Raw genomic sequence first — 21,717 nt, forward strand, 5'->3', positions numbered from 1 at the left:
AAACCTTGGGATGGAGGAATGAACACATTTCCTGTTGTGTGGTTTGCTTAACATAAGAAACATGAGGAATCCCAATAGTTCTCTGAGAAGGGTGATCCTACTGTTGGGAGTAACTGGCTGATGCCTTTGTCTTGGGAAGGGTAGGGGCCAGTAAGTTCATCGATGGTATCTCTGGGCTGAACTGGGTACAAGGCACAGTGCCCCATGCCTCCTTCCCATATCTAATGCTGAGGGGATATGAGCAAAGACTATATCCAGGGCAGTTCCAAATTACACAAGGCAAAATACAGAGACAGTGCCAAAATAAGTAGAAAAGTAGGTTAGGATGGGAAATGTGACCTGTGAGATTCAAGGCTGGCAGAGAAAGCATATGTGTCAAATTCCACAAACCAGAATTCACACAGTTGCTGAGCCCATAGATGTGGGATGAAAGGGAGTAATGAAAGGTACTGGCAGAAAACCAGCACCCTGACAGAGTGGATTCCTTTTGTGGCTGACTCCACTGGGTGACTACACTGGAGCACATTCTCTCCTTCCTCCAATTTAAGTAAATCCTGTTTTTGTTCAGGTGACAATGTGCCTAATCCTGGAAATGAGTCATAACTGCTGCAGCCAATTGCTGAGATTCCAGTTCTCCTTGCCAGTGATTGATGTAGAGACTGGCCAATAAGATCTAAGAGAATGGCTGCAGTAAAGGATTCTGGGAATAATTTTTCCCCAGTAAAATGCAAGAGATATGAAGGAGAAGCTCCTCTTCTCCCTCCCTCTGATGAGAATGTTGCCCTGTGAGGACCGGAAATGGAGTAGATGGCAGCCATCTTGGAAGAAGGAAAGAAAGCCCAAGGAAGCACAGGGATTCCAAACCACTGCAATCATACCAAGAAAGTCTCAATCAATCCTGGAACTGCAAGCTGAAGAGTTATTTATTGTTTTAAATAATGCTTAGCTTTTCTCTAACTCTTAGCTTTTCTGCATCTCACAGATAGTAACATCCTAACTGCTAATACTGATATAATTTCAAGAGTATGTTCTACAACCAAAAATGTTCTGCAGTCAGCTGAGTTAGAAAAAAGTTGTATATTATATCTATCTCTTTGTATTTCACCTTTGCACATTAAAGACTATGAGAAGCCCTGCAGTTTAAAAACAAAAACAATCTGGCTTTATTTTTTTTAACATTGTAATTTCTAAAATTAATTATAGAATCCTTGTAAAGACGTTTCAATCTCTTAAAGGTATTAAGCACTTCGTAGAGTGTGTTTTGGAAAAATTAACTGAGGCTTCGTGAGAAAAAGAAAGGAGATCTGAAAGACCAGGTGCTGGTCTTTAAAAGCATTTAAAAGCATGAATTCATTTAAAAAACAGTTCCAACACAGTGTCAATCGACACAAACCAGAAAGGGCAGCTTTATCTTTCTGCATCATTTGCTGTTTCCAGGAGGCCAAGGAAAAGGAATAAATTTTACAACTATCCACTTGTACACTTGAATTCTGACAACAGAATGCACTAATGAAACACCCTAAACGTGACAACACGGCCATAGTCCAGTCACCCTGGATAGCAAATGTGGAAATGCATTTTGATTGCTGCACCTAGGACACATTTTAATTGTGGCTTACAGACAGATACCCTTCAACGATGTGGTAACTAGATAGATTTCTATTTTTCTTCCATTCTCTTTCTAAGAAAACAAAATGAGATTAAGGGAAATGCATTTCATTGAGATGGACAGGTATTTACATTTCAGTTCTAAATTTCTTTCGGAAACCCTTAAAAATTCCCCCCTCAAAAAAAAGTCACATTAATAAAGAAGGCTTTCTTTTGAGGTGATGGAAGGGCTGACTAACACAAGTGTGAAAGGAAAAGAGGGACAGAGGAAAGGAGGAAGAAAAAGAGATGGAAAGACAGAGGACAAAAATGAAGGGGGCAGAAGAGATGAGATAGCTACCAGTGCTTAGTCACATTGGGGGTCTCCCAGAGGCAAATGCATGCCTGAGTCACCTGGGAAGGGAAAAAACACCACTAAACTCTCTTTGGTACTATTTAAATTTTGAACCCTATAAATGTGTGTGCCATTGGTTCAAATGTGTCATCTATCAATTCAAAACATAGATTCATTTAAACAGCAAAAATGCCCATCGATGATAGACTGGACAGGGAAAATGTGGCACATATGCACCATGGAATACTATGCAACCATCAAAAATGATGAGTTCGTGTCCTTTGTAGGGACATGGATGAACCTGGAAACCATCATTCTCAGCAAACTGACACAAGAACAGAAAATCAAACATCACGTGTTGTCACTCACAGGCGGGTGTTGAACAATGAGAACACATGGACACAGGGAGGGGAGCATCACATACTGGGGTCTGTTATGGGGGCGCTAGGGGAAGGACAGCGGGGGGTGGGGAGTTGGGGAGAGATAGCATGAGGAGAAATGTCAGATATAGGTGAAGGGGAGGAAGGCAGCAAATCACATTGCCATGTGTGTACCTATGCAACAGTCTTGCATGTTCTTCACATGTACCCCAAAACCTAAAATGTAATTAAATTAAAACAAAAATGTAATTAGAAATGGAAATTTAGGTAAATGAAGCTTTAAAGTGTTGTATTTTTTCCCTTAAATAAACTTTTATGATTTAGTGCCTCGGAAAGAGACTCACATTAAAAAAAAAAAAAAAAAAAAAACCCAAAAACAACAAAAAAATGAGTACAAAAGCAACCATAAACAAAGCAGTGGTTCCCGATGTTAGAAGTGGGGCTACTGGAGGCACACTTCGGACTCAACTAAATGACCCATTCTGTTAATGCCAAACCACTCCCTGAATTTATGTAACAGAGAAGCAAGTACTCCATTCTTGTACCTAAACCACACCCCAACCACAATGCACTGGTCTATGGGAAATAATCCCTCAAAATGCAAACAAGCACTTCACTACCTACTGTGTCCTTAACTTGCCAGGGCAGGCGTCATTTGCAATAGAGATTTCAATGTTATCTTAATTCTCAGGAATTTATCAGGCACTCCTGGAGACAAAGGCACATATTTCTCTTTATCTACCTCTGACCTAGTTCTGGCCAGCCATCGTCCCCATCCAAACAGGAAGAGAAATCTGAAGTTGTAATACATTATTTAATAGGATGAACCAGTAATTCAGACTGCAGGAAAAAAGCAATAAGGGAGCTCAGAAAAGCTTAAAACGTCTTGAAGGCTGTTTCACGAAGAAAAGGGTCACAACTAATGTTGGCACAGGTATTTGGGAGGAGAGTAGAGATGAGGGGTTAATAGAGAGGGCCGTACTGAGATAGTGCCTAAAACAAATATGCATGAAAGAAACAGAAAACCTGAACTCACTTTCTGGGTTTCATGCACCTGGATTCTGTTGTTTATTTAACCAAGGACCTGACGAACCTGATGCCAACAGCAGCTATGAAATGGAAGCAACTCTACAAATTATTGCCATCGTGAAACTATCATTAGGTAAATGGTCTGAGAAGTTACAGGGCAGCGTAGGAAGGTATTAGTCTTGTTTAATGGATTATTCTTATTTATTAGCCATCTTTGGGCACAGTAGTTCCCCGAAGCCAAATTCCAATGTTGTAGTTTTAAAAGCAGCATATTTCTCAAATTTTTATAACAATTTGAAAACATGGCTATAAGGCCCGTTGTCCAGGAAAAACTGCACATTTCTATTAGTGACATGAAAGACAAACCAATCATAATTTAAATCTCATCCACCGAAAACATGAACTCATTTGAAAGAAAACAAATGGGGAGAAATTCCAATGTTTCTGAAAATGCCATCCCCATACCAAGAAGAATGTCCACTGAGACACTCTGAAAGCAGAACAATGTCACCATCCTCCATTTATAAGCAAACATTCCCTCCACATATAGGGAGTTCTTCTTACACTGAAATACGTGAACACTAAGACAATTTCATTTTTAAGTAGGAAAACAGAATATGAGGTTCAAATTTTTGTCTCCCTCTCCAATATACACAAATGTCACCAAAACCAAGATGTCTATAGATAATGCAAATTCTCCTAGAAAACCCCCTTGACATATTCCTTGCTCACCCACCCCAGTCAACAGCCAAAGAGCATTTTAGCCACTCAGCAAACAGCCTGGTGTTCACATTATGAAGGCAGCAAGCCATCCTTTTGACCTTTGTTATTACTTAGATCTCGTGTTGTACATAAAAAGAGTACAATGATGTCAAACAAATTCCAGAAGAGAAGTATTTATTGCTGAATCTAAATCAAAAAATCTATATCTACTATAATGGCACTTCAAAAGAAGATATACTGTATTTACCAGCTCAATCAATACTAAATTAGCTGGGATAAATATTTTCAACTCTACCAGTCTTAAGATGAAACCCGTTACTTAGAACACATGTCTTGGGAGAGACAAGGAAATTTTACTTATCACACAAAAATGAGAATCAGGAAGCATTTTACAAGCAGGTGCACCTACCCTTAGCTGCTCTCTTTCACAATTCATCTGTTGTCTTGAAACCTACAAAGAAAAAAAGGGGGAAAGTCAGAATGCTCTGTATCAGAAAAACATCAAGGAAAACACAAAGTTACTTTTAATTACTCAGCTCAAAGAAAACCCAGAATTAATTAATTATGCATTTAATATTTCTTGAGGTCTATACAGCCCAAGCCTCACTTGGAGTTTGATTGTATGATTCAGAAGCACAGTTAGGATAAGTCAAGAGACGGGAAAGGAGATGAGGAGAGAGATGGAGGAGAATTGGTGGGAGGCAGCATTTGTCCAGGATGAGGGCAGCTCCCCTCTTGTATGAAACCCCCGACTTTGCCCTAAAACCCTGCCTTGCCCTATCTCACAGGTGCAGGAATTCCTCCATAAAAGCCCACTTGAGATGCTTGTGATAAGTCACTGGAAAACACACAGCGTCTTCTCCAATGTTTAGGGCCAGCAGTGCCAGCAGCATGCCTTGACAACTGGGTTACATTTTATGGTCCATTTCTAATCAGATGGTAGTAATAGGACTGTGCTGGGGAGAATTCTGAGGTCAATCCTTCCATCAGAGAAAGAAACCCTAATTGGTTTCTGATAGCTGCCATCAGATAGAAAAGGGGGTATTAGCAATACAGATGCTATGCATTGATTATCTTTGCCCTACCCACATGTTTTACTTAATGTCCAAGGATGCTTTTTAAGAGTAGCCATGTAACTTCTTATCCACACAAGAAAATATAAGTGGGTTAAGAAGGATGGATAGAGGAGTACTACAAGATTATGCTAAGGATACAGATACAAACTAACACACGTAACACATACAAGGAAATTTGAGATATATGGTCATTCTGTCATCCGGAACCAGTGGACTCCACCTTCATCTAAAATAGTTAGGCTGAAATAAAATTCAAGTCTGCATTCACCTTTATTCTGCATGTTTCCAGTACTTTCTTTAAACCAATGAAACAACTCCCGAATTCCAGCACCAGACAGTATACTGTAAGTTTTTGAAACTTTTACTAAGGGATGGGGAGGTTTAGGAACCCACTTTTGATGTATATTTTATGCATTTTGTATCGAGTGTTTCTTCTGACTTTCTCTAAAACAAAAGCTAGAATCTTTACTTGGGATGCACCAGAGCCCAAAATCTATAAATTACTGCTTTTCTATGCCCTATAACCCAGAAATAATACCAGTAAGAGTAGCTCTTAAGAAAATAAGCAGACAGGTACACAAACATTTATTTCCATGTCAATTAACAACAGCAATGTTTATGAAAAAAGAAATTACAAATATTATGTGTAATAACGGGAAAATTAAAAATAAATTATACTGATAGGAAAACATCTATCATTTGGAAACATAGATATATGAAAAATGCTCAAAAGCCACCATTTAGTTTTTAAGAAAAGAAACCACAGAAATATACAAAGTTATGGTTCCTATCTTGTGTTAAAAATACGGTATAACAGATCATTAAACAAAAGGAAGGTAGGCCAGGCGTGGTTGTTCATGCCTGTAATCTCAGCACTTCGGGAGGCCAAGGCAGGTAGATCACCTGAGGTCAGAAGTTCAAGACCAGCCTGGCCCAAAATACAAAAATTAGGTGGGCGTGGTGGTGGGTGCCTGTAATCCCAGCTACTCAGGAGGCTGAGGCAGGACAATCACTTGGACCCGGGAGGTGGAGGCTGCAAAGAGCTGAGGTCGTGCCACTGCACTCCAGCCTGGCAACGGAGTAAGAAAAAAAAAAAAAAAAAAAAAAAAAAAAAAAAAAAAAAAAAAAAAAAAAAAAAAAAAAAAAAAAAAAAAAAAAAAAAACGTAAAAGAAGAAAAAAGAAGAAGAAAAAACTAAAGAGGAAAAGACTGAGATAAATATTCCAAAAGATTAAAAAGAAAACTAGTACAATTCTACAAACATACAAAAAAGGCCACATTGAATTACACACTTGAAATAGGTGACTATGTTACGTAAATTATGTCTCCGTAAACTGTTAAAAAATGAAGTGGGGAAAATTCACTGAGACAGAGAGAAATCATTGCCAGGGGACTAGGTTAAGGGAAGAGGACGAGTGGCCGCTTAATGGGTATGGGATTTCTATTTGGGGTGATTAAAATATTCTCAGACTGGATAATGATATTTGCATGACATTCCGAATGTACTTAATTGCCACTAAAACATATACTTAAAAGTAGTGAAAACGGTAAATTTTATTTTATGTGTATTATTTTATTTATTTATTTTTTTAAAGATGGGGTTTCACCATATTGGTCAGGCTGGTCTCGAACTCCTGACCTCAGGTGATCCACCCACCTCAGCCTCCCAAAGTGCTGGGATTACAGGCATGAGCCACCGCGCCCGGCTTTATGTGTATTTTAACACAATAAAATAAATGAAGTGAGTGGTGAGGTTTCGGTTCTTGACAAGATGTTGCGAAAACACTTCATCCTGTTTCCCCAAATGAGGGCAGCTAGGAAATCTGTATAGAATGCATGGAGCAGCTACATGAGATCGCCAAACATTAAATAGCGGCAAGTAGACAGGGGACGAAAAGTACCACCGGACACCACTGGTGGGAGGTTAATTACCACCTCCCCCCACCAACATCCCTTGGTGTACGTGCAAGGTAGCCAAGAGCTGAAAATCAGACACCCAGGCAAATAGAGACCCTGGAGAAGCACTCTGGTTTTGTTTTGGGCATCAAGAAACAGGAACCTTAATGTTCAGAGAATACAGAAAATCCCCACTCTTCTTTTGTTGTTGTTGTTATTATTTCTTTTTAAAAGTTTATCCGTCCTCTTATGTTGCAATCTGCAATCTCAGGGTAGTGTTCGTGTATGAACAACAGTGGCAAAGCAGTAACTGCACACACTTAACATCTACCACTGTGGTCCCAAGAGGTTGGGCAAATAATGCCCACCTTCCATTGCTTTTCTTTATTTCTTCTCTTCTCTTGACACTTGGCCCTCAATGCAGACTCAGGTGAGAAGCACATGAACAGGAACATTAAAAACAAACAAACAAAAACCCACCAGCTTTGTGGGTGGAGGACAAAAAATGGGGAACCCTAGAAAACAAACAGTACTTTGAGACTCCTGGAGAAAAAATAATTTGGGAAAATCACCTCCATACAGTATTTTTATAAACTCCTGCACTCACCTCTGTGCTCATGTGTGTATCTGACCCTAAAAAATTTCCATAAGCTTTGAGAATTGAACTAAGGAACACTACTACCCAGGTCATAGGTTGGATACATACATGGGACACACCCAGCATAACTGCTATTGGAAACAACTCCACAGAAGAAAAGTAAGAGCTTTCAGCCTGAACCCAACAAGGCTGATTGCTTGCTAAAACAAAAATATCAACGACTTCCATGGGATTTAAACAAGACCTAGAGTTTTGTAACAGAATATTCAATACAAACCAAAATGACTTAACATACAAAGAACCAAGAAAATCTAAACTTGTATGGGAAAAGACATTCACAGAGAGCACAGACGGTGGAATTATTAAAGACTTTAAAGCAGCTGTTATAAAACTGCTCCGAGCCGGGTGCAGTGGCTCACTCCTGTAATCCCACCACTCTGGAAGGCCAAGGCAGGTGAATCATGAAATCAATGGATCGAGATCATCCTGGCCAACACGGTAAAATCCCTTCTCTACTAAAAACACAAAAATTAGCTGAGCGTCAAGGTGCATGCCTGTAGTCCTAGCTACTAGGGACGATGAGGCAGGAGAATCACTTGAACCTGAGAGGAGGTAGCAGTGAGCAGACCTTGTGTTACTGTATTCCAGCCTGGGTAACAGAGCGAGAGTCCATCTCGAAACAAACAAACAAAAAAACAACAACAAAAAACTCCTTGAAAGAATAAGAAAAAACACACTGAAAAAAAAAAAAAAAAAAAAAAAAAAAAAAAAAAAAAAAAAAAAAAAAAAAGACAGCATTAGCAAAGAAACAAAAGATGTAAAGAACCAAATGGAAATTTTACAACTGTAAAACGATAACTAAATTTAAAAAAATAAAATAAATTCTCAGATCGGGCACAGTGGCTCGCACCTGTAATCCCAGCACTTTTGGAGGCCGAGGTGGGCAGATCACCAGAGGTCAGGAATTCAAAACCAGACTGGCCAACATGGTGAAACCCCATCTCTACTAAAAATATAAAAATTAGCCAGGCATGGTGGCAGTTGCCTGTAATCCCAGCTACTTGGAAGGCTGAGACAGGGGAATCACATGAACCTGGCAGGGGGAACTGGCAGTGAGCCAAGATCTCACCACTGCACTCTAGCCTGAGTGACAAGAGTAAGACTTTGTCTCAAAAATAAATGAACAAATAAAATCAGATTAAATTAAATTTCACTGAATGAGTCCAAACACAAAATGAAGACCACAGAAGAAAAAATTATTGAATGTGAATACGTAAGAAATATCCAATCTAAACAAGAGAGAGGAAAAAAAAATTAAAGACCAAAAAAGAAAGAAAGAAAGAAACTCAGGGACTGTGGAACAGTAAGTATCAAAAGGTACAACATTCATGTTACTGAAATTCTAGAATACAAGGATAAAGTGTTCACTGCAGAAAAAATATTTTAAGAAAAAAATGGCTGAAAACTTCCTACATTTGACCGAAGATATAAACACAAAATTTCAAGAAACTAAGAGTTAAACTCAATGAAATTCACAACCACATATCTTATAATCAAATTGGTAAAATCTAAAATTAAAACATTGAAAACAGGCAGAGACAAACTTATAAGGGTGCAACAATTCAAATAATTGTGGATTTAACACAAAAATCAAAGTAAACAAAACAGACAAAAATCCACAGAAGTCAGAAGAAAGTAACCCACAGTTATTTAATTACTGAAAAAACAACTGTTAACAGAGAATACTAAATCCAATGAAAACATCATTTAGAAACGAAGGTGAAATATGATGGTAACTAAGAAAATTCACTGCAGACAGACCTGCTCTAAAATAATTGTTATAGGAAAGTTTCCAGAAACAGGAAATGTGATACCTGAAGGACACTTGAAACAACAAGAAAGGAAGAACACTGGAAATGAAAATGTTAAACAAATGGGTAAATGTTAATAGGTGACTGGACTCTTGAGTTCATTAAAATATGTTTAATGGCTCAAAGCAAAAAAAAAAAAAAAAGAAAAAGAAAAAAAGAAAACTGCATGAAGAGCTTTTCAATTTATGGATACACAATACATAAAATAAACAAAACATAGGCCAGGTGCAATGGCTCACACCTGTAATCCAAGCACTTTGGGAGGTGGAGGTGGGCAGATCACCAGAGGCCAGGAGTTCAATACCAGCCTGACTAACATGGTGAAACCCCGTCTCTACTAAAAACACAGAATTTATGGCCAAGCGCAGTAGCTCACACCTATAATTCCAGCACTTTGGGAGGCCAAGGAGGGCAGATCACCTGAGGTCGGGAGTTCGAGACTAGGGCTAACATGGTGAAACCCTGTTTCCAAAAAAAANAAAAAAATACAAAAATTAGCTGGGTATGATGGCGCATGCCTATAATCCCAGATACTCGGGAGGCTGAGGCAGAAGAATCGCTTGCACCTGGGAAGCGGAGGTTGCAGTGAGTCAAGATTGTGCCACTGCACACAGAGCCAGAGTCTGTCTCTGCACCACAGAAAAAAGATCAACCAAACATGAGGAGTAAAGAAAAAAAGAGACATACACGGCGATAAGTTTTCTTTTTTATCTCACATCTTTACTGAGGCACAATTAAAAAATAAAAATTGTATATGTTTAATGTATTCAACTTGATATTTTAATACACGCATAAATTGTAAAGACAATCACCACAGTCAATAATTAACAGGGGTGATAACATTTCTGCATTTCAATTAAAGAGACAAAATACTGAGTCTTGTACACTGAGAGAAAGATGTGTGTTATAATCCGTATAATAACCACCTTTAAGAAAACATAAAAAACTGATATACACCAAGACAAATGTTAAAGTAACTAGATCTCTATACACACTCACCTTTACATAAACCTCACACTTTACACACACAAAAAACCTCAAAATGGGCCACACATCTATATGTGAAATATAAAACTAAATGGCAAATTCAATTAAAGAGTAAGGGCAATACTTCCTTCTCAATGCTTTTCCGTAGTTTTCAAATTATCCTTTGTGGCATGCAGGCCATTTATAATCAGAAAGTATTTTAATATCAGTACTTTGCAGAAGTATAGATGTTTTTAAAAATGTATAGTAAGAGTCACAGCATTCATTTTCCTTAATAAAAAGTATATTTTATAACAAGATTAGTATTTTTAACATCTGTCTTCAAATATTACAAAGATTTGCCAGACTCAGAGAAGCACAATGATGACATTTAAGGAACCAGGTAGCCTACTGACCTGTGCCATGTGAAGTGATATCACATTATCATATACCTATTGCAGGCAGTATCAAATGCAAAATCCAACAGTAGCCAAGGAAATAGCTATGCTGCCCTTCAAATGAAGCCGAGTAAGGAAAATGAGATTTGGGAATAAAGAAAAGGACATTTCAAGTAATCTCTGTAGTAGACATGTTTGTTTTCGTTGTGCTTATTTTTCCCTGCACAGCATCCCACATTGTTTTGCTTATATTCTAGAGACAATATCCTGCTTCATTTTTTGGGTCACACACCTTTTTCCATTTTATAAATTATTAGTAAGCTGTGCCACCACCACCATACTCCACCTGCTTCCAAAGCCTTTGGTTAGAAGTGGGTGTTCCTGGACACTCTGAGAGTCAACTCAGTGACATACATATCTTATTAGTAAGGTGGCCAGTGACCTCCGCTCCTTTAAGCAGGGATCATCAAATGCAAATCCATGCTTCCCTCACATCTCCTTCCCTGAAGACAGAGCTGCCCACTGTGCAAGATGGCAGAGTCCCGTCATAGGTTGCATGTTTCGGATGCAGCCTTGCTCATCAAACACCACCCCAAATAGGGTGTAACAAGGCTCGGAGGACACACTCAGTTATTGCTGCAACTAATGAGGCTCTTAAAAAATTTTCCTCATAATCATTATGGGAGAGGCTCGGGGGAGGGGGAGGATGGGGGGGAAGTACCTGTAACTCCCTATTGTCTCTGATGAAGAAAGGCCCTACCTGTGTACTCTTTAAAAGCCAGCCTTGAAAAATATCTTAAGTGTACACTTTATTAAATGTCATTTCATTTGGAAACTAGCATGTGATATTTTTTTTCCTCCCATGGCAGTAATGCACAAAACCAATATATTTTATGGCCTAAATTAAAAAAAAAAAGGAAAGTAGAAGGTCGGGCGCTGCTCCTTTAAGATGCTTCCAGAATCAAATACCACTCTCGAAAGGGCTGCCAAGTAAGCACTTATGAAAGGTTAGAAACTGAAGCAATAAACTTCAGCATGAGACCCTTTGCTCTCCTGGTTGAACGGGATGTTTAATAGCAGGGATTCATCTTCCCATCTCCCATCTTCATTTAGCCAACAGGGCCAAAGATGCTTTCTCACACTCAGCCTTTTTCATCCTTCTTCTGACTTTGAGTTCTCTCTTATCAGTTCTTCCCACTTTACTCTGACCCTATTTCCAGTCTGAGTTTCCCTCCCACACATCATACTAGCTCTGCAAGAAATGGAACTGAGTCTTAGGTAGCTTTCCTTTTCCAGAGATGAATACGATGTTTGCAATTCACTTGTTTACTCATGCATCCTTTCATAGATAAGTTTTTACCCACACACATATACATGTGCATATATACATACACGTATCTCAAGCACCTTGTGGAAGTCAGACACTGTCCTAGGTACCAGAATCCTAGGTACCTTGGAATTCACTTGTTTATTCATGCATCCCTTCATATATATCTATTTATCCCCCAATGCACATGCATATATACATATACATATCTCAAGCACCTTCTGGATGTCAGACACTGTCCTAGGTACAAGAAATGCAATAGCAAAGAAAGCTGCTGCAGTTATTATCTAGGTGGGGAAAAACATGAGTCTATGGATAATTACAATACAGAGAACATTTGTGAAGTGAAAGCATAAGATGTGTTCACAGTACATAAGAGGTGGCCAAACTTGTCTTGGAGAACTGGAAAATGTGTTAGAACGTATTTTGTTTTTGTTTTGTCTTTTAGACAATGTATCCAAGGGAAGAATGAAAAAAAAAAAACAAAAACATATTCAGAGGAAAGGTGGGGGGATGTGTGAAAAGCTCAGTAAGATTATGGAAGTACCATAATTGAATATGGCAAAAGAGTCAAGTGCAGGAGGGAACTGGTGAGAGATTAACTTGAATTGGGGAGAGCAGGAGTCAGAAGAAGTAGAAGATACACAATAAATGAATAGATAAATAGATGTGCATGTTTTCATGTCTGCAATAATAGAATGTTGGAAAATCCAGTTTTCAGGACAATTGTGAATCACTTAGAAAGAAAGCACTGGACAAGTTTAGCAGCACAGAACTCAATAAATCAAATCACCTGGTAGCTGTGAGCATCTCTTAGCTTTGCTGTTTTTGTAATCATTATAAATTCTTCTGAAACAAGATGGCATTTTCCTGTAAACAAATGCCTCAAAATACCTAGGGTGAGGCCTGCAGTTTGCCTTTTCCTTGATGCATTTCAGGATTATGACACAGATTTGTCATAGGTACTCTGGGTACTAACTGCCTAGCACCATGCTGATGGAATAGGGTACACATCTAAATGACAGTTCCTACATTTTATTTTAAAAATAAAACTCAAAGAGAGGGGAGGAGCAATGAATAAAATGAATATGATGGTACAGGGTCACATGTGATAGACAAGAAAAAAAACAGGGTTCCGGGGTACTCAAAGGAGAGTACCCGCTGGAGGAGGGGAAGCAGTGGAGGAGACAGAAGTCAGGTGTTTCTGAAGGTGAGACCCTCTAACTCCTACTGAGTAAGTAAAGTTGGGTAGGCAGTTCTCCCAAGTATACAGAAACAAGATACTGCAAATGGCACAGTCAAAAGCCAGACAAAACAAGGCAAGAACACCAGATTGGGCGGTAGAGAGTGGAAGTGAAGGTACTCTGGGCTTATAAAACATTCAGGTTTTGCTAAATTTTAACTATGCTGTTAGGAAAGTAATTGTTTTAATAACTAACCATTTATTTATTTTTGAGATGAAGTCTCACTATGTTGCCCAGGCTGGAGTGGTACAGTGGTAAAATCTCAGCTCACTGCAACCTCCATCTCCCATATTCAAGCAATTCTCCTGCCTCAGCCTCCCGAATACCTGGTATTCCAGGTGCCTGCCACCACACCTGGCTAATTTTTGTATTTTTAGTAGAGATGGGGTTTTGCCATGTTGGCCAGGCTGGTCTCAAACTCCTGCCCTCAAATGATCCACCCACCTGGGCCTCTCAAGGTGCTGCGATTACAGACGTGAGCCACAACGTCTTGCTTTAATCGCTGTTCAGTGAAATAAATTTCACACCAACAGTCATGAAAACGTATCCGATATTAATAACATGTCATAAAATGTGCTACGCACTTCTAATGATGAGCTCGGTTCTCAGATCTTTGTAAGCAGCTACCAAATAATTTCATTCACTGATTTGATTTTAGCTCCATTTTACAGGTGAAGAAACTGAAGCACAGACTGAGTGAATCCCTGAAACCATAAAGATAGAAAGTATTCAAGAGGGAATTACCATCCAGATGGGTTGACTATGGTTCCTCTCTGAATCACTGTTGTACACAGCTTCCCCAGTCAGGGAAACCAACCAAAACCATGAATACCTACCTTGTTAGCCCTCCTTCCCTGATCTGTGCCTCACCTGTCCTTAGCAGGTGCTCATTAGCTACTCTGCCCTGACAAGATGCTGTTTACACACTTGTGTTTCTCTGCAACAAGACATGCACTGACTAGCTAGTGTTGTTTAATTCCATAAAACACATACATTTCTATACTTGGCTTCTTGAGGTAAGGACCAGTATAATTTCCACCAAATTAGATTTCTCGGGCTGGGCACGGTGGCTCATGCCTGTAATCCTAGCACTTTAAAAGGCTGAGACAGGCGGATCATGAAGTCAGGAGTTTGAGACCAGCCTAGCCAACATAATGAAACCCTGTCTCTACTGAACATACAAAAACTTAGCTGGGTCTGGTGGCACATGCCTGTAATCCCAACTACTTGGGAGACTGAGGCAGGAGAATCGCTTGAGCCCGGGAGAGGAAGGTTGCAGTGAGCCCATGAGATGAGATCTTGCCATTGCCCTCCAGTCCAGGCAACAGTGAGAGATCCCATCTCAAAAAAAAAAAAAAAAAAAAAAAAAAAAAATTAGGTTTCTCTGATACCAAAACAATGGTCCCTTCTATAGATCCAGTTTTCTCCCCAGTGGAGACTGGAAGCTCAGGAATCAGAATAGGTAAGTCCAGTCCCAGTACACCACCTATGTAATGTTAGCCATGTTATATAATTTCTGCAGGCAATTTCCCCATGTGTACCAGAGAGGTAATTACGGTATCTGCATAGCCTCTAATTTTGTTGAGAGCATAATCTATTTGAATTACTAAGCAAAGCACTTAGCACATTCAAAAATTGAGCAAATACCAGCAATTGGTATTCAAATTAATGTGACAGCCAGGAGGTTCTCACAAGAAGTACTGGGTCAAATGACTTGGGTCTAAATCCTGGCTTTGTTTCCCAAGAGGCCTTGTGAATTTGGCTAAATTAATGACACTTTTGGACTAACAGATTCCTTTTTTAAGAAAGGAAATTACGAAGGCAACAGCTTCCCTGAAATTTTGAAAGGCTTGATATTATCTTTTTCAGAAGGGCGGATAAATGGGTGCTGTTTCGAGGGGGCAGCTGACAGTTGTCACAAGGCAGAACATTCATTTCCTTTAATTCAACGGGTCCTCTTCTGGGAATCTGTTTAACAGAGTGCAAGGGTGAATGGGGAAATAAGGACAGTGCTTGTCATAGAAAAGGCCCAGAAATGAGAAGAATGTCAATGTCCACAAGTAATGAAATGGTTAAAAGAATTGTGGTTCGGCCAGGTGTGTGGCTTACACTTCTAATCCCAGCACTTTCGGAGGCCTAGATGGGCGGGAGGGATCGCCTGAGGTCGGGAGTTCGAGAACAGCCTGACCAACATGGACAAACCCCGTCTCTACTAAAATTAAAAAAAAAATTAGCTGAGCATGGTGATGCATGCCTATAATCCCAGCTACTTGGGAGGCTGAGGCAGAAGAATCGCCTGAACCCGAGAGGTGGAGGTTGATGTGAGCCGAGATCACGCCACTGCACTCCAGCCTGGGCAACAAGAGCGAGACTCTCAAAAAAAAAAAAAAAAAGAATTTTAGTTCATCTACATTAGAGGTTGAAAACCTTTACTCTTAATCTTAAGAGCCAAATAGCAAATATATTGCACTTTGAGAGCCAGAGTCTCTGTCTTTGCTGCAGCTACTCAGCTTTCCCATTATGGCGAAAAAGCAGCCACTGACAATGTGTAAACAAGTGGGTGCCACTTTATTCCAATAAAACTTTATTTATACAATAAGGCAGTGGGCTGCCTTTGGTCCATGGCCATAATTTGTCAAACTTTGATCTGTACTATAGGATACTATGGATCCATTAGAAATGGAGTGATTTAAAGAAGGATGTCTATGATGAAATAAAACAAAACCAAGTTAAACCATCTTTAACCTATAATCCATTCATGTTTACAAAGCTATGCATACACACACACAGAAAAAATATCCATTTATCCATGGAAAAAAGTCTGGAATGATAAACAACAAACTTCAAACAAAAACACAAGAACAATGTCCTGGGAATCAGAGCAATAACGGAGAAGAAGCGGCAGCAGGTGAAGCTAGTTTTCTCACTTTTAATCTTGGGTTCTGTTGTATCACTTCAACTTCTTGCAATGAGCATGCATCGCTTTTATAAAACCATAGGCAGAACAGCCATACTAATGTAATTTAAATGGCTGAGTTATAGGATTACTGTAATAATTAAATGAGATGCTATATGTACAGCATCAAAGCCAAACCCAGCCCTGCATATAGAAAGTGTTTGATTAATGGTAGCTATAAAATAACTCCCCACAGCACCAAAAGAGTAAATGGGTGGCTTGACTGAAAAAAAAAAAAAAAAAAGCTCCAATTCTGTAGCGATGGACATTACATATTTTTCTGTGGATTCTCTTCAGTAGGAAAGTAAAAGTACAAACATAAAATAGAGAGAGGTCAATTTGCCTAGTCTGCTTCTACAGTCTCATATGAAATATTTATTAGATGTCTGAGTTTATAAAGCCCTGAAATCTTTGAATATAATACAATCATATAATCCAACATACGGTTGTGATCATATCCATTGCTTTTTGCAAGTGTATCACACAATAAAGTGTGTCCTCTGATTCTAAGAAGACAAGATCTTTTATCTCAGATAAGCAAACACAGATTCCACCCCTGGTCACAGCAGTTGTTTCTTTTTGTCGTAAGGGAGAAAAAAAGTATGTTACAGTAGTTAAGTGCTTAGGATTCAGGAAAGGAAGTGAGAAATCATCAATTAGAAAAATAAAAACAAAAAAATCACAACAATGACTTAAGTCAGCCATGATTAATTAACTCAATTCTGGCTCATGTTACATAAATGAAAAAAAATATACTTGAGAGCCCAACTTGGAGAATCCACCCAGCTCTTCCATGATGTTTTCATCTTAACCTTGGGGAAGACCATTAACTGCTGCTAAAATGTTGTCTGGTTTTGAAAGGATGCCAGCTTTGGAGGATTGAGGGAGACAGAGGAAAGAGCCTGACAAGGCTAAGTACTAAGTAGAAAAAAAAATAATAATAATGGATTTGTTGTTATATGTAAACTTGTACAATAAACCCAAATGCTGAAAGCTCTAACATATTTAATTTATGGATAACAGTCCTTGGGAACGCTTTATAGAGCACATCTTACAATCTCCAAGCAATTGAATGAACTATCGTGGGGTATCTTCCAGGCAGGACAAAACATTTAGGGAGCACCTCCTCTGCTGTTCCTTTAAAAAATCATATGGTTTGGCGATATTGATACTAAAATCAAGAGAATCACTGTTCTGGTTATAAGTCACTAGAGAGATTCAAGTGTTGGTTATCTGATTAAAGTGATGTCAGAAGTCAGGATGCCCACAGAACTTGAACAAACCTCAAATTACAGGTTTTAAAGAGGTGTTTTCTTCGGAGGAAATGCTTTTCACACTTGCTCTGTCACGCACCCCACTTGGTAAAGACCCCATTATCAACAAAAGAAGTTCCCCTGGTCCAGGCAGATGGATCAGTCAAACGCTGAGCAAGATGTGGTAACCACAAGCAGCACATGGCCAAGGTCCCCTTCAGCTTCCCACATCTGCTGTCTGAGAGAATGCAGTCTCGTGGAGTTGTTCATCTCAGGCTTGATGCTGGCCTTAAAATCAAAGGGCAGCCCCTGGCCATGAAGAGCCTGACTGGTCTGACACCTGGAAGCACCTTTACAAGCTAAACCACAAAATGTCTTTGCATCTGATACCTTACAAGGTGGAAGAAACATATTGCCTATTATTTATTCTAATAATAAACCATTACCTCGGGCACATTATTATTCTTCAGATTTAATAAGGTATTTTGTGAACCGAGGCAGAGGAGGGTTGGAGAAAACAATTGCAGTTATTACAAAGATGATTTCTATTTGTTTCAGCAGCAAAAGCAATCACCATTTCTTTCCTTCATAATCAAGGGTTATAACTGCCCTCCTTCAACCCCATCCCAACCCCTTGCTCAGTCCAAGAAAATTCAAGCAATACTCACCAAAATGTCCTGGATAACTAAAAGGGCTGGCATGCTTCCCTGAACCGGTCTCCTGGGACCATCATTACCCTACAGCCAGGAAACTCTGACTGTGTAGAATGAGCAACTCAACAAAGATTTTCCCATCATCCCCCTCTCTATATCCAGTGGTGGGAAACAGTGTAAAGGGGAGAGAAGGTGGAGAGATTTACATACTATTTGCATATCCCTACTTGGGTAGAATATATGTTCAAGACATTTTCAAGTTAAGATGTTTTAACTGGACTTTTTTTTTCTTTCTCGTTGGATGTTACAGAGCTCTAATGATAATTTTATCAGAAGTTAATAATTTTATAATCTGCATCCCAATTAAATAGATTCAGCACAGACACATAGGCCATGGCCTTATCTGGGCAGTCATCTTGATCATATTAATTGAGAGACATTTGAGAGGCGTCTAAAATGCAGTGCTTAAGAGAACAAATTCTAAAGCCAGACTTCCAAGGTTCAAAGCTCAACTCAACTCCTTATTAGCTTTGGAACCTTGAACAAATTCCTTGCCTGGGTCTACCCATGTGTCCCACAGGGTCATCACATGATTTGAATGAGTTAATATTTGCAAAGCAATTAGAAGAGTGCCTATCACACAGAAAGCACTATATAACATGACTTTTCAATACAAGAAAGTGAACTGAATTCAGCAGTCCATTTGTGGTGGTGGTGGTATAATTTTTCTTTTCTTACGGTGACAGTGACTGGACCTGACTCAGCATAGGCTTAGGTGATGAGCAGACAAAATCACAGTTGTCAGAGGGGTATGAACCAGAGTGACTCAATCTTGAATAGGGGCTGGGTAAATTGAGGCTAAGACCCTGGGCATGGTGGCACATGCCAGTAATCCCAGCTACTCAGGAGGCTGAGGCAGGAGAATTGCTCGAACTCAGGAGGCTGAGGCAGGAGAATTGCTCGAACTCAGGAGGCTGAGGCAGGAGAATCACTTGAACCCAGGAAGTGGAGTTTGTGGTGAGCCAAGATCGTACCATTGCACTCCAGCCTGGGCGACAAGAGCGAAAACTTCATCTCAAGGAAAAAAAAAAAAATGAGGCTAAGACCTACTGGGCTGCATTCTCGGATGGCTAAGGCATTCTAAGTCACAGGATGAGACAGGATGTCAGCACAAGATACAGGTCATAAGGACCTTGCTGATAAAACAGATTGCCCCAAAGAAGCCAGCTAAATCCCACCAAAACCAAGATGGCCACAGGATTGACCTCTCGTCGTCCTCACTGCTGCACCCCCACTGATGCCGTGACAGTTTATAAAAGCCTTGGCAACATCAGGAAGTTACCCTACATCGTCTAAAAAGGGGAAGCATGAATAATCTACTTGTTTAGCATACCATCAAGAAATAACCATAAAAATGGGCAACCAGCAGCCCCAAAGGGCTCATCAGCCCCTCATCCACTCTATGAAGTAGCCATTCTGTTATTCCCTTACCTTTCTAATTAAACTTGCTTTCACTTTACTCTATGGATTTTCCCTGAATTCTTTCTTGCAGGAGATCCAAGAACCCTCTCTTGGGATCTGGATTGGGACCCGTTTCCCACAACACAGTGGTAGAAAACCAAGATTTTGAAAAGTGGCTGATGCTTCTGAAAGTTTTGTGCTGGGATACTAAAAGTCTACATCTACAGATTATAGAGAACGTCCAAAGAAATAAATCATGTAACAACTACAAGGCTATCACGAAAGAAAGGAAATGTTAAGGTGAACTAAGACCCATGGGACCAATTTTCCAGATAAGGAAATGGGGATACAAGTCTCTCTCTCCTCTAAGGCATCCCAGGTCAACATCCCCAGGCTGTATTTTCATGCTATCCTGATTTTCACATCTGAAGAAATCTTCATGCAAGAGGTCTTTTCCATTGCTGATTTCTATGACTTTACAGAATGTCATTATTTAAGAAATGGGAACAATTCTGTAGCTTGAGAAACTTGAGGAGTATTCATTTTCTAATTTTCCAGTTCAGTTGTCTGAAAGGGTTGGCTGGGTGGTGGTGGTTGTTGTTGCTCTGTGTGTGTGTGTGTGTGTGTGTGTTCACATTCTTCCTGGAAAGCTTAATGGAAGGAGTGATGGAAGACGTATGCTTCACACAAAATGAACTCTTAACACCCCCAACTTAAGGAATTCTAACTGGAAGGACTGGATTCCCAAAAGTTCTGTAACAATGAGCAGGCATTCATGTTAACTGATGGCAATTTAAAAGGAAAATCTAGGTCACCTGGCTGTGTGCTTGATCATCATCAGTATTAATTAGACACTGGAAGTAATGACGGAGCTCAGAGAGCTCTTCAGATTTAAGATAATAATAGTGATAAACCAACAGTGCAGAGCTTTACCTTCAGAAAGAAAATATTTTCACAAGTAGCGTTCAGGAAGAAACTGAGTGGGAAAATCTAGCAATTAAATTCTGCAAATGCGCTCTGAAACAATCCCAGGGGAAGTCTTATCTGTACTTAATATTCAAATAAATATTCTTATTGTGTGCAGTGCATTCGATAGGGTGCATTTTATTTAATTTAAGTATATAACGTGATCCGTATCATGAGGGATAGTCACAGGGAACCATGGAACCCTTTAACTTGGATAAATGGGCCAGCACTAGAGCTGAATGGGCACTCCTGGGTAAGGAAGGAAGCAGAGGGTGTGAAATCCCAAGTACAGTTTTCCCTTGGAGTATCCTGCAAGATCATAACACTCAAAGTGAGACTGAGGACCAACAATATTGGCACCATCTGGAAATTCATTAGGAATGCAGTATCCCAGAGGCTGGATGCAGTGGCTCACACCTGCCATCCCAGCACTTTGGGAGGCCAAGACGGCTGGATGACCTAAGGTTACCAGTTTGACACCAGTGTGGCCAACATGGTAAAACCCTGTCTATACTAAAAACGCAAAAGTTAGCTGGACGAGGTGGTGGGTACCTGTAATCCCAGCTACTTGGGAGTCTGAGGCAGGAGAGTCAACTTAACGTGAGATGCAGGGCTTGCACCGAGCTAAGACTGAGCCACTGCACACCAGCCTGGGTGATAGAGTGAGACTCCTAACTCAAAACAAACAAACAAACAAAAAAAAAACAACAAGAAAGAAATGCAGTATCTCAGACTTCACCCCAGACTAAGTTAATTAGAATTTGCATTTTCTGCCGGGCGCGGTGGCTCAAGCCTGTAATCCCAGCACTTTGGGAGGCCGAGGCGGGTGGATCACGAGGTCAAGAGATCGAGACCATCCTGGTCAACATGGTGAGACCCCGTCTCTACTAAAAATACAAAAAATTAGCTGGGCATGGTGGCGCGTGCCTGTAATCCCAGCAACTCAGGAGGCTGAGGCAGGAGAATTGCCTGAACCCAG

The 21,717-nt window shown here is 39.8% G+C and overlaps 1 protein-coding gene across 1 annotated transcript in view; it reads right to left on the minus strand.

The window, feature by feature from the left end:
• RBFOX1 (RNA binding fox-1 homolog 1) overlaps nucleotides 1-21,717 on the minus strand; it is a 754,257-nt gene that overhangs the window by 672,024 nt on the left and 60,516 nt on the right. The window contains exon 2 of the mRNA XM_017533966.2: nucleotides 4,484-4,525. Coding sequence (XP_017389455.2) covers nucleotides 4,484-4,525 — 42 coding nt within the window. The remainder of the gene's footprint in view (nucleotides 1-4,483; nucleotides 4,526-21,717) is intronic.

The sequence above is a fragment of the Cebus imitator genome, unplaced genomic scaffold (assembly GCF_001604975.1).
Source record: "Cebus imitator isolate Cc_AM_T3 unplaced genomic scaffold, Cebus_imitator-1.0 Scaffold4, whole genome shotgun sequence".
Taxonomy (NCBI): Eukaryota; Metazoa; Chordata; class Mammalia; order Primates; family Cebidae; genus Cebus; species Cebus imitator.